This window comes from Eumetopias jubatus, unplaced genomic scaffold (genome assembly GCF_037043125.1).
Source record: "Eumetopias jubatus isolate StellerSeaLion01/CBP00866 unplaced genomic scaffold, mEumJub1_p1.0 scaffold_1, whole genome shotgun sequence".
NCBI classification, from domain to species: Eukaryota; Metazoa; Chordata; class Mammalia; order Carnivora; family Otariidae; genus Eumetopias; species Eumetopias jubatus.
The window spans coordinates 203,783,198-203,795,908 of record NW_028274807.1 but is presented as its reverse complement, the minus strand read 5'-3'; the positions used below and the strand labels follow the sequence as shown (position 1 = coordinate 203,795,908).

The 12,711-nt window shown below is 53.0% G+C and overlaps 1 protein-coding gene across 1 annotated transcript; it reads right to left on the bottom strand.

Moving 5' to 3' along the window:
- Nucleotides 1-4,638: 4,638 nt before the first annotated feature.
- Nucleotides 4,639-10,444, bottom strand: HAPLN4 (hyaluronan and proteoglycan link protein 4). The gene is made up of 4 exons (XM_028087232.2): nt 10,128-10,444; nt 9,470-9,832; nt 7,582-7,917; nt 4,639-7,171 (listed from the first exon to the last, which is right to left on the bottom strand). Exons 1-4 carry the CDS (start codon nt 10,432-10,434, stop codon nt 6,780-6,782), a joined length of 1,398 nt encoding a protein of 465 aa, XP_027943033.2. The 5' UTR covers nt 10,435-10,444; the 3' UTR covers nt 4,639-6,779.
- Nucleotides 10,445-12,711: the final 2,267 nt, after the last annotated feature.

Here is a 12,711-nt window from a genome sequence, read left to right as displayed (position 1 = left end):
GTGTTAAAACCGAAACACACACACATACACATGAACACACACACACACACACACACACACACATTTTTCTCTCATCGTTTTTAAAAATCTTTTAAGTGGGAAAGAACTGACTAAATCTGTTCCCCCAAATCTGCAACCTATAAAAGAACTTTCCAGGCCAAAGGCCAGGATTCAGCTCCTTGATCTCTGGCGGGAAGAACCTACAGCTTATCCTCTATATTTTGTCCACTCTCAACTTCTCTACTCTGGGCAAAATCTGTGGATTTGTGTTAAAAACACAACAATGGGGAATGGCCCTCTGCAGGAAAGAAAAATAAGCAAACATATGGTTCAAGGGTTCAGTAGAGAAAGAAATGTGTTCATTGAGCCTATGTTCCTCCTGGGAAGTAATAATCATAGTTGACAACTATGGAGTCTGTACTGTGCTAAGGACTCACACACTATCTCCTTGAATCTTCTCAACAGCCCGGTGATTTTGGAACCATTATTTCCCCATTTTACACATGACAAAACTGAGGCTCAGATAAGAGAAAGGCACTGGTTTGAAGTCACAGCCAAGACAGGAGCAAGGATTTTGTCCCTCCTCTGTGACTCCAAACACTGCTCTTTACTTTGGGGGAAAGGGTTGAAACATAATCGCACTCTCTCACATCCACAGGCAGACTTAGGAAAAGATTGAGAAGTGCAAGCTAGACCCTTATCTTTGACCATGGTCATCAGTCTTCCCTGCTACAGACATTATCCACTGTTCCACCTTACAGTTATAGAGAAAGCCCAGGGATGTACATTTGCCTTCTTGCTTTGATAATTTTTTTTGGTTTAAAAAATATAATAACACATCTTCAGTAATTCACGTCATAAAATGATTTTCCTTTGGGGGTGGTGCTGGGGATGCAACTTTTTTGGGGGGTCTTGGTTTATGCTCCCTGCCCTTGGCCCCCTTAGTCCCTTGCTCTGCCTCCACCCCAGCTCCATGGTGGGAGGGGGCTCTGCTCTTTTCTAAAGTGGGTGGTTTGTCTTTTAGTCTTTCCCTTGGGGATGTGCGTGTGTGTTTGCGTGTGCCGCGTACGTGGCATGCGTGTGAGTCTGTGTGCGTGTGAACAGCTTCAGGTTCTGCTGGTTTTGCTGTGAGCTGCAGTGTTCTGTGGGTCTGTGGTATCTGACACTGTGGACATTAATGTACTTCTTGGACATTTTAATAAAATTTTTTAACAGTTCAACCTGCCTGTCACCTCCTGAGACCTTTCTTCATTTATTCACTCAGCAAGTACTTACTGAGCAACTGTTATGAGCCGTATACTATGTTGGGTGCTGGAAAGATAATGGTGAGCAAGACAGACATGGCCCCTGGGAGGTGGTCAAGGAAGGCTTCCTTGAGGAGGTGGATGGAATCTAAAGGAGGAGTAGTGTTAACTAGATGAGAAGAGGAAGAAATGAAGACAATTGCAGGCAGAGGGAAGAGCAAAGGCAAATATCCTCTTGCAGAAAGGACATGCTTTATTTGAGAAACAGCAAGGAATCTGTAGGGGCTGGAGCAGAGTGATAGAGGTAGATAATGGAAGGAAATGAGGTCAGAGACCAGAGGATGGACCACTCAGGGCCATAGAGGCTGTAGTGAGGAGTTTAGGCTTTTTTAAAAAAGCAATAATGGCAAAAACAAAAAGCAAAACAAAACAAAAAATATAAACAAGGTCAAAAGGTAAATGCCAAGCTTGGGGACAATTTTTCAAATCAGAGATAGAGGACTTGTCTTAATACATAAAGAGCTCCTACAAACTAATGGGGGGAAAAGACTAATAATCCAATAGCCAAATAAGCAAAGGATATGAATAAAAAGTTGACAGAAAAGGAAATACAGATGCTCTTAAACTACAACATATACTCAACAAAATAATACACATTTTGCAAGGACACCAGGATGAACAAGGAGCATATTTAAAAAGAGAATCGAATAAATTTAACAAGAGAGGGGACTTGCATTGATCAGTTATGACAACATACCCAAACCGCGAATGATTTATGACTTCCTGACCCACCTGCACCTAAGGTCAAAGTCGGGGATGTTTGTTCAGCCTCGCACATAATAAGAGAATTACAAGTGACAACCACAATGAAATACCTTTTTTTTAACCTATCAGGTTGGCTAAAATAAAAAGTGATAACACACGATGCTGATTAGGATATGTGGAAAGAGACAGGTACATCTATTACTGGTGGGGTATAAATTGGCCCCACCTCTGAGAAGAGGTAGAGATCACTATCAAAATGGCCAGTTTGACTCCTTGATTAAACAACTCTTGATATCATACTTGCGCTTGTGTGAGGTGATGTGAGCACTTATTATTAACAGCAAAATAGGGGTATCTAAACATCTGCCATTAGGAGATGGGCTACAGGGCGCCTGGGGGGCTCAGTTGGTGAAGCGACTGCCTTCGGCTCAGGTCATGATCCCGGAGTCCCGGGATCGAGTCCCGCATCGGGCTCCCTGCTCGGCGGGGAGTCGGCTTCTCCCTCTGACCCTTCCCCCTCTCATGCTCTCTCTCTCTCTCATTCTCTCTCTCAAATAAATAAATAAATAAATACAATCTTTAAATAAAAAAAATTAAAAAATTTTAAAAAAAAGGAGATGGGCTACAAAATCTATGGTGCATCCAAACAATGAATACTCTGCCAAACTTCAAAAGAATGTGGGGGTGGGGGATCTTTATATGGTGATTGAAACTATCTCAAAAATACAGTATTAAGTAAAAGAAGAGTGACTTTAAAAGTAAACATGGCACATGAATGTTCCTAACAGCAGTATTCACAATCACCAAAAGGTGGAAAAACCCAAATGTCCATTAACTGATGAATGAATAAACAAAATGTGGTATATACATACCACAGAATATTATGCAGCCATAAAAAGGAATAAAGTCTTGATACATGTCACAACATGCATGAACCTCAAAAACATTATGCTGAGTGAAAGAAGCCAGACAGACACAAATGACGCATGTTATAAGATTCCATTTATTTATTTATTTATTGAGCGTGAGAGTGAGCAGGGAGGAGAGGCAGAGGGAGAGGGAGAAAGAGAATCTCAAGCAGGCTCCACGCCCAGCTTGGAGCCAATGCAGGTTTCCATACCACCACCTGAAAACACAACCAGAGCGGGGAATCAAGAGTCTAAAACAAAACAAAACAAAACAAAAACAAAAAACCCAAACGACTGAGCCACCCAGGTGCCCCCATATTATTCTATTTATATGAAACATCAAGAATAGGCAAATCTATAGAGACAGAAAGTAGATGAGCGTTGCCAGGGCAGAGGGGAGGGGGAAGGGAAGAATGGGGTGCGTTTGCTTAATGGGTATGGTGTTTCCTTTGGGGATGATAAAAATGTCTTGGAACTAGATAGATATGCTACAACAGTGTGAGTTGTGTAAATGCCATTTGTGTAAAAATGGGGGGAAATACATATGCGTGTTTGCTTGAATGAACATAAAACATCTCTGGAAGGGCTTGTAAGAAACTTTGGATGTTTCCGGACAGTGAACTGGGTGGTGTAGGATGGGAAAGAGCGATTTTTCGGAATATCTGGCGTCAGGAAGGGCTCTATCCAGGTTACCAACCCTTAGCTCTCCTTCAGGTGGGCCCTGGAGACCTCCACTCCAACAATGAAGCGACTCCAGCAGAAGGAAGGTTCCCTTGGCCCAATTGGTTCTCCAAAATCCCAGGGACTCAGTCACACAGTCCACCCGCCTCCCTATCCCTCCTTAAACCAATCAGGTTTTCCCAGGAGGGCGCCACAGCATTCATTGGCTGAACTGGAAGGGGGTGGTGTCAGCCCCTCTGACTCTCATTGTACGAGTGGTAGTTAAAGAGTTACATATTCATGAAAAAAAACTAGGAAACTGGAACCACGGAAGGGAGAGAGGATGCCAGCCGGGAAAAGGCGGGGTGAAAGAAAATCCCATGCACTCATCCCTGGAAATATGCCCCTACCATCCCCCTATTCAAGGAAGTGAAGGCCCAGCTGGGGCCCAAGGCAGTCTAACCAAGGGGCTGGGCCCTGCCTTCAAACGAGTGGTTTGAGTCTCTAGGAGCTCTGTCACATCTGGTATTGAAGGATGAGTGGTAACATCGACTATCTCACGTCTACAGCCTAATCACTTTTACATGTTTTTCTCTTCTCCCTTTGCTTGTATCACAGAAACTTTCAATGTTTCTCCGTCCACTATCCCCCCCACCCCAACTCCACCTCCTCACCAGGGAAAATTGCAATCTGCCTTCCTGGTGCAAGAATTTTCCATCCAGTTTTCCACACTTTGTGCCTGGGGGGTTGAGAGGAATCACTGCATGTGTCAACGACCCAATCAGGACAGGGCTGAAAAGGGCCAGACACATGGGGGATAATGCAAGGAAGAGAGTGAAGGCAGAATGGGGGAAGGCAGAGGGGGAGAAATTGGGAAGTGAGGATGGTCCTGAGGAATGAGGGGGGATGCTTCCCAACCAAATCATCCATACCCCCCCCCCCCGGCTGGGAAACATTTTGTCCACCAAAGTGCATTTATGAAGCAATTACCCACTGGCTGTCTCATTTTCTCATTCATCCCAAAAAACAAAACAAAACAAAACAAAACAAAACTACACGTTTTTTATTGAGCCCCTGCTGTATGCTTTGCACTCACTGGGACCTCAGAACAGCTCTGGTACAGAGGAGGAAACAGGCTCAGGGGGTTTGTCACTTGGTCACAGAGGCAGAATTTGAACCTGAGCCCACCTGATTCCAAAACTCACAGATGGGTTTCCTCAAGATGGATGTGACAATGGGGGGGGGGTGTCCAGGAGGGCGCATTGTCCTACTCCATGGAAGACCTTGGAGCTGAGGTCTCCCATAGCTAGAGTGGCTTTGTTCATGGACCATCTCTCCTGAACTGGCTCTCAACACTGGGGGTGGGGGCCATCTGGCTGGGTCCTGACTTCTTAGCACAAATTGCACATTAGAACCTGGAGCTCACTGTGGATTTTGAAGCTTAAAAACATTCCATCTCTCCTGGATCTCTAAGGAGTGAAATGTGGGGCAGGGGGGGCAGTTAGAGGAGAGAGGAGCTCCGTGGTAATGGAGATGTGGTCTAGAAGGGAAGGGGGGAGCCCAGTGCTTGCATGGCATAGAGGGCCAGGGCTGCCGGAGTCAGTTTGCTCATCTGTACGGCGGCAATGCAAACACCTGGGGGTTGCAAGGGTGTCTCGTGCACTGTTGTCTGGGATATAGTTAGCGTGCAATCGAAGGGTGTCCAACAGCTCCAGAAGTCCAGCCATATCTGGGCATGCTGCCCGGGGCTGGGCCTATCTGGTTAAGGGGCAGACATGAAGCCCAAAGCGGTGCAGTTCTGGCCCATGGTAAGAAGTTCCTGAGAGCTGGGAGTTGTCATGGGGACGATGCTGACAGTCTCTATGGTGATAGTTTGGTGGGGCAGGGGCTCTGCTGACCTGGGAAAGCCTAGGGGGTAAGGTGTTCTGTTACCTCAGATACCAGAGTTTGGTCTCCATGGCAACAGCTATGGGGTTTTAGCAGCTTGGAGGCAGAGTTTGGAGGGTGGCAAGGGGCTGGGGTGCACTGGGGAAAGGGGCAGACCGTTCCCACGGTGAGAGCTGGAGAACTGAATGTTGGGTCACTCTCCGGACAGTTTGGGGGGGGGGAGGTGGTCTTCATGGCTGTTGGTAAGAATGGGGACATCCAGAAGTAGAGTTGTAGCTCTCTGGTGTCCCGGAGGTGGGATGGGAAACGTGTGGTATCCATGGTTACATCTGGAGGAGGGAGGCACTATCTTCATGGGTGTGACTGATGAGGGAAGGGCTGTGCGACTAGGTTACAGGTAGAAGTTGGGCTGGTCGCCTTGGTAACAATGGGAAGTGGGACAGCTTGTCTCCAAGTGAGTGACATGGATCCTATGGATCCCTGGGCCCAAGGGATGGTCTCTGGTGACAGCCAGGAAAGAGGCCGTCCATCAGGTGGGAGTGGATTTTCTCCCTCCAAAGAGATACCTGAGGGGAGGGGCATGTCATTCTGTTTAAGTGGTGACAGACAAAGGCTGGTCTCCCCTGAAAGTAGGGGCGGGGTTGTTCAGGGTGACCTGGGAACATGGCCTGTTATTCTGCAAACTTCAAGGGATTCGCAGGGAAAGGGGCAAGAATGGGAATACCCAATTTCCAGGTCACCACAGGGGAGAGGACAGAAGCCCAGACTCCATGTGAGCACGGGGGCGTGATCACCTGGTGAGCTCCGAGGTTTCTCTACATGTGAGGGGGAAGAGGGTTCAGTGTCCAGATGACCATAAGGGATCAGTCTTCAGTCTCCAGGGAGATGCAGAGGGCCTGAGGCCAATCTCCAGATAATCCTGGGGGTCCAGCCTCCAGGAGACCGCGGGGTGGGGTGGGGGGGTGGTCCTGTCTGTTTTCAAGTAACCTCGGGAGGAGTGGCCAGTCTTCAGAAGACCTCAGGGTCTGTTGGCCTCCAGGGGTCTTCAGGGGGCATGCCCCATCTCCTGGGGAAAGTCGAGGGAGGAGGGGAAATCCACTATCCAGGAGAGGTGGGGGCTTGATCAGTCTCCCGGAACTGGCCAGTCTATGAGGACCCCAGGGGGCGCAGCCAGTGTTCAAAGACCACAGGAGGCCTGGTCAGCCCGCAGGGCACCGCAGGGGGCGTGGCCAGTCTCCAGTCACGTGGTCTGTCTCCAAGAGACCGCAGAGCACTCGGCCAGCCGCCAAGCACCCCAACCAACTGCGCCCAGGGCCTAGACACGCAGCGGAGTCCAAGCAGCGGGATCGCGCGCCCCTCCGGCCCAGCCCCCACCTCCGGCCCAGCCCCAGCCCCAGCCGCCAGGTGCGGGGTCCGGCGCGCCGGGTGCACGGTAGCAGTAGACGCCAAAGAGGCGGCGCGTGGCGTCGGGAAATCCCAGGCTGCGAACGCCCGGCCGGCGGCCGCCGCAGCGCGCGCGCGGATTCACGATGGGGTAGCGCGCGCTCCCGTCGGCCAGCCAGCCCGCAGTGCAGCGGTCCAGCAGCTGCAGCTTCCACGCAGCGAACAGCTGTCCCACCTTGGCGACGGCCGCGCCGCGCGCCGCGCAGGCACGCGCTGCTCCCGAGAAGGGCACAGGCCGCAGCGGCTTCAGGAAGAACACACGTCCTGCAGTGGAGTGGGGGAGAGTGGTTAAGGCCGCTCCCGGGATCTGTCCTCCTCGGGATTCAGGACGCTTCCCACCCCCACGTGCCTGCAACCCAGGACCCCAGCCAGAGGATTCAGGAACACCCTCTCCCCCTGCAGTCCTGGACCCCAGTCTTGGCCTGGGCTATTGTTGATGCCAGGCGACGCTTGGTTGCTGCGCCATGGCAGTCCGCGGCTGGGATATCCTGGTCTGGACCCCCAGGGGCCGGAGTGGATAGACGGGCTAAAAGGAGGAAACTGAGAGGGTGGGAAAGAGATTGAGAGGGAGGGGGACCCGGGAGAGGGCTCTCTGGGGGCGGGGCCTCACTGGCAGGGCGGACCCCGAGCCTGTGGAGGGCGGGGTCTCCTTCCTAGGGGCGGGGCCTACACACCCGGGAGGTTGGATGTGAAGCAGAAGGCGTCGTAGCGTTCTTCGGCATTGTGGCGGTAGCCGTAGTTGCGCACACCCCCGGAGGCGGTGCCGCCGCCCGTCCCGGCGCTCCCAGCTCCGCCCAGGCCGCCGCAGGGCTCCCGGGGCTGGCTCACTGGGTACTGCACGGAGCCGTCGCGCAGCCAGCCAGCGTTGCACCAGTCCAGGCCGTCGCGCCAGGCCGCGTGCAGCTGCTCTGCCGACGCCAGGATGCCGTCCTGCTCGGCGCAGGCGCGCTGCGCCTCCGTGAAGGTCAACTTGTAGCGGCCTCCACGGGGGTGGTAAGGGAAGACAACTCCTGGGAGGACGTACGTAGGGGGTTCAGCTCGGGAATCCCAGCCCTCCCCTACCCACCTAACATTCTGGGGTGCTGCGTGACTCTTCAACCTACACTTTCCACTCCATCCCTCACTCTGGACTTAGACCTGACCACGCTGTTCCCAAGCTCACTCTCCTTGTGATCCCTTTGCCGTAAGCTTGGGATTCACTTGACTCTTCCTCTTAAGATACTTAATCATATCCATCCCCTTTCCACCACTGGAGAACTCTGCTTATGTACTTTCCACTTCTTACATCTGCTGAACTCCTATTCATCCTTCAAAACCAAACCCCCACAACACTTCTCCCTTCAATCTTTAGTGCTTCTGACATTCCCCCAGCACTGGAAGCTTCCCTCTGGTCAAGCCCTGAGCTGATGGAGCTGGGAATGTCTGTGTCCAGTGCTGACTCCCCCACAGGGAGCCCCTGAAAGTATGACCCTGGGCAAAGACCTCTTTGATCCCCAGCATTGTCCAGGGCAGTTCCCACTGGTTTCTCTTCCACCTTCAGTTCTTAAAACTTGCTCTTCATTGGACCCACAGTCAGCTCAGCTCAGCAGCATTCTGTGTGTGTGTTTGAGGGGCAGACCCTGGAGGTGCAGGTGCATCTTTCAGGAGACGCAGGGAGGAACAAACGGGCCAGAAAGAACACCTAGAGGCTGAAGACCGAGGCTTGAGTCCTAGCTCTGCCACTCACTTGCATGTACCCTGAGCAAGGTTCTAATCTCTCTGAGCTAGTTGCCCATCTGCTGGTAATAGCATCTCCCTAAAAGTTTTTGGGAAAATTAAACAAGAGACTTGTTTAATATGGACAATAAAGAAGAGCTGCTGCTATCATTATTTGCTATTGTTGGGAGGTACAGATTCTGAAATCTCTCCTAGAATCTTCTCAGGTGGACTGAGGAAGACAAACCAGGTGGGAGAGAATTCTTCAGGTAGAAACCCCGCCTCTCAGCTCCACAGCCAGCCAATCAGAGCATCCCATCTCCCAGTCACAGTGATTGGCTCATGGATGGGCACATGACTTAACCTGGGCCAATGAGGGACAACTCTGGGACTCTAGCTAGCACTGCTAGGAAATTAACTGCTAAGTTGGAGGATGGAAGCCTGGCTCTACTTTTTGGCTCCATCAGGGGAAACCTGCCTGAAGAAAGCCCACTTAGGGAAAGAGGGCTGAGGGAGGAATTCCTGATATGGTGTGAGTGGATCTCCCTGGATCTCACCTCCAGAGTTTCCCAAAGTCCTTACTATTGACATTTTAGACTGGATCCTTCTTTGCTGTGGGGGAGCTGTCCTGTGCATTGTAGGATGTATTGCAGCCTCCCTGGCCTCTACCCACTAGATACCATCAGCAACCCCTTTCTAGACATTGCCGATGTTCTTGGGGAGCAAATTCGCCTCAAATCAGAACGATTACCCTACCCTACCAAGCCTCAAATTCCTTTAGGCCAACTTGATTTGGTTTCTGTCCTTTGCAATATTTCCCACTCTCCTCCCTTAGACACATGCTTTATTCTGTCCACAAGCTGTTACCTTCCAGGTCCAGCTTGACCATGCCAGTGTCATCCTCCAGCTCATTGGTGACCTCGCATTCATAGCGCCCATAATCCTGCAGCGTAACGTTTCGGAGAACCAGGGAGGCATCCCCAGGTCCATCTCCCTGCAGCTCCGCACGCCCACGGTAGCTGCCAAATGCTCGGTGCTGGGGGCCCAGCGCCACGAAGACGTCGGCAAAGGCCAGCGGGTCCACCACCTTAGTCCACTTGAGACGGACGCCGTCGTGGTCGTGGGCGGCTGCCTCATAGTGGTAGCGGCAGGGCAAGACGATGGTGCCACCCCTGTGACTGACCACCTGCCCCGGCGCCGTCTGCACCACCACCGAGCCCGACTCACCCTCTGCGGGAGGGCCAAGCAGGGTTCAGAAGAGGTCCCAGGGGGCGGGGTGGGAAACCCGGGGAAGGGGATCCCAGGGAAGTGTTGTGGGAAGAAAGCTTGGGCCGAGGTCAGGGGATCGTAAGGTTAAAGGATATCAGGAAAGGGAACTGGGACTCAGAGGAGGAGGGGTTGGGGGGGGAAGTATGACCGTCAGGAACGCTCCATACCCTACCCCCTATATGCTCCCTGCAGCCAGGCAATCACATTCGGCCACGGCTCCTGCGGGGCAAGACCCGCTTCCGCTATCCAGACTCACCGAGCACGTGCACGACCTTCTTGCGTCCGCGCTGCGCCCCTGCGGGGGCCGTGAGCAGCAGGACTCCGCAGGCCGCGGCCCAGAGCGCGCCGGGACCGAGGGCCGCCCGAGCACACACCTTGGGGCACAGGGTACTCAGTCCAGCCTCCTGGGCTTTGCCTGTCGGAGGACTAGCCCCCTGACCTTCGTTCCCCACGGCGCGGACTTCTCGCATGCCCAGGTCCCCACCCCGGCCAGGGTCCCAGAGGACTCTCCCAAGGAGAAAGCTGGCAGACCCTTTCCAGCCCTCATCCCCTGTCCCCCGCATTCTCCCGGGACTTCACACTCTAGTTCCTACGCAAAGCCCACGCCCCCGGGCTCACCTGCCCTCAGTCCAGCGCGGGCAACCCGCCAGATCCCCTAACCCCGACCCCGGCCGCTAGGAGCTCCGCCCCCTTCTCTGGCCGGCCCTGGCGGGGATTGGGAGGGAGGGGGGAGGAGCTGGAGCAGCGGCAGCGGCAAGGTTATCGGTGCGCCAGGAGACTGCAGCAAACCGGCCGGGGTGTGGGGGCGGCGGGGGGCGGGGGACGCAAGGGGTAGAGCCGGAGAGAGGTAGAGACACGGGGAGAGAGCGAGGCAAGGGAAAGAGACAGAGACAGAAAAAAGCAAGGAGAGATGGGGATAGAGAGGGAGAGACAGAAGGGTAAGGAAAGATGGAGAGAGACAGAGACTGAAAGGGAGAGAGCAAAGAGAGCAAGAGGGGGCTTGGAGGTAGGGAGAGACGGAGACTCAGAGGAAAAGAAAAGGGACCAGGACGACAAAAAGAGGGAGAGAAAAGTGGGGAGAGGCGGAGAGGGATATAAAAGGAGAAGCAGAGTTCGAGAAACAGAGATAACAAGAGGGTGAGAGACGGAAGGGATTGGAGAGACGGAGCGGGGAGAGACTGAGAAGAGGAACACGGAGGGACGTAGATTCAGACACAGAGCGAGACAGAATCCCAGAGAGGGACCTACTGGGACCCGCGCCCGCGACCCACTCACCATCTTGCCCGTGCGGCCCCCGCCGAGCGGCCCCTACGCGCCGGGACTGCGCTCCCCGCACACCCAGGGAGGACTGGGCAAGTCCCTTCGGGCGGCGCAATCCCGGCGTCTGCCTGCAAGGGGAGGAGGGAGGCGAAGGGGGGTGCGGGGAGGAGCTTTAAAGGGAACGCGGCGACGCGCGCTCCGCGGAGAAACCCGGGCGCGGGCGGAGGAAGGACTGCACTAGACGGTGAATGCAGGACCACGTCGCTGATCCTGCTGACTGATCTTGGGCGGGAAGAGGAACCTCTGGGCCGCACTTTAACTCTTTAAAATGGAGGGAAGGGGGTCCTGACGGAGTCTTCCATCTAGGTGCCCAAGGTGAGCCAGGGGCTGAGTAAGCTAGGTAAAGGGGCTTAGGCCTGCAGGTCTGTTTTCCCATTTGTCACTCGGTGGCCATCGTCTCGTCCTGGGCTCTGGCACCCAAAAGGTGCTCACTCTGCGGGTGGGGCCCCACAACAGTCACACACTCTGCAGAGGGAATATGCAGCAACAGGTCCAAATCTGACTCTCTCACCAGCTGGAGGACCTTGGAAGAGAGGCTTGGTCTCAGCCTGTTTCCACCTCCAGAAAATGGAGTGCTGGTTCTTTGGTGAAGATCCAATGATTAGACACACAATAGGTGCCTAATAAATGCTGGTAGGAGCAGGTAGCAGGGGAGCCTGATCAAGCCCCTGACCCACTCTGGGCCTGAGTCACCCCCAAACCTGGCCCTTTGCCCAAGTTCAAAAATCGAATCAGGAAAAATATGACTTTCACTCAACCCCTTGGCTGCCTCTTCAGCCTCAGTTTCCCCAAAACATGAGCCAACCATACAGCAGAGGGTTATAGGGTCCATGGTTGGATGGGCTAGGCTGGCACTGGGTCCTTTAGCTCAGCTGCATCTAGGAGCCATGACCTCCGACCAGGAACTTTACTGCCTACAGGTTCAGTTTCCCCATCTGGACTGTAGGGTGAGATCCAGCATGTAGCACTTGAGTTTGGCCCTTGGTAATGGTATATTGTAGGAGCTTAATAACTGCCACGAAATTAGTTATTATAATTTATTGTCAGAGCTTGGATTTTGGATGTTTCTCTCCTGATTGCGACCTCAGGCAGGTCTTTGGACCTCTCTGAGCCTCAGTTTTCCCCATCTGGAAGATGGAGCTGTGCACGCCAACCAGAGGCAGACTTCTGCTGGCCAGTACCTCCAGTTCCTGATGTTCGTGCTGGCAGTGATGGGTAGGCCCTCATGGGGTCTGAGAAGCAGGTCCCTCACCTCTGAATCCCGAAACACTCAGGCAGCAGCAATATTTGGGCATCAAAAGATTTTTTTGTTTGTTTTTGTTTTGTTTTGTTTTGTTTTTTACTAAAAGGATCCATGGGGGTATGATGGGTAAATTCTGTAGTAGAACAGTCCGTGTGGGATTGGGGTACCGTGACAGCTGAGCGTGTCTGGCTCTAAAGGGAACATCTAGCCCCTAGTTGTCCCATCCCATGCGTTGGCCTGATACCACCATAGCCAGGACCAAAGACACCTGGAGATG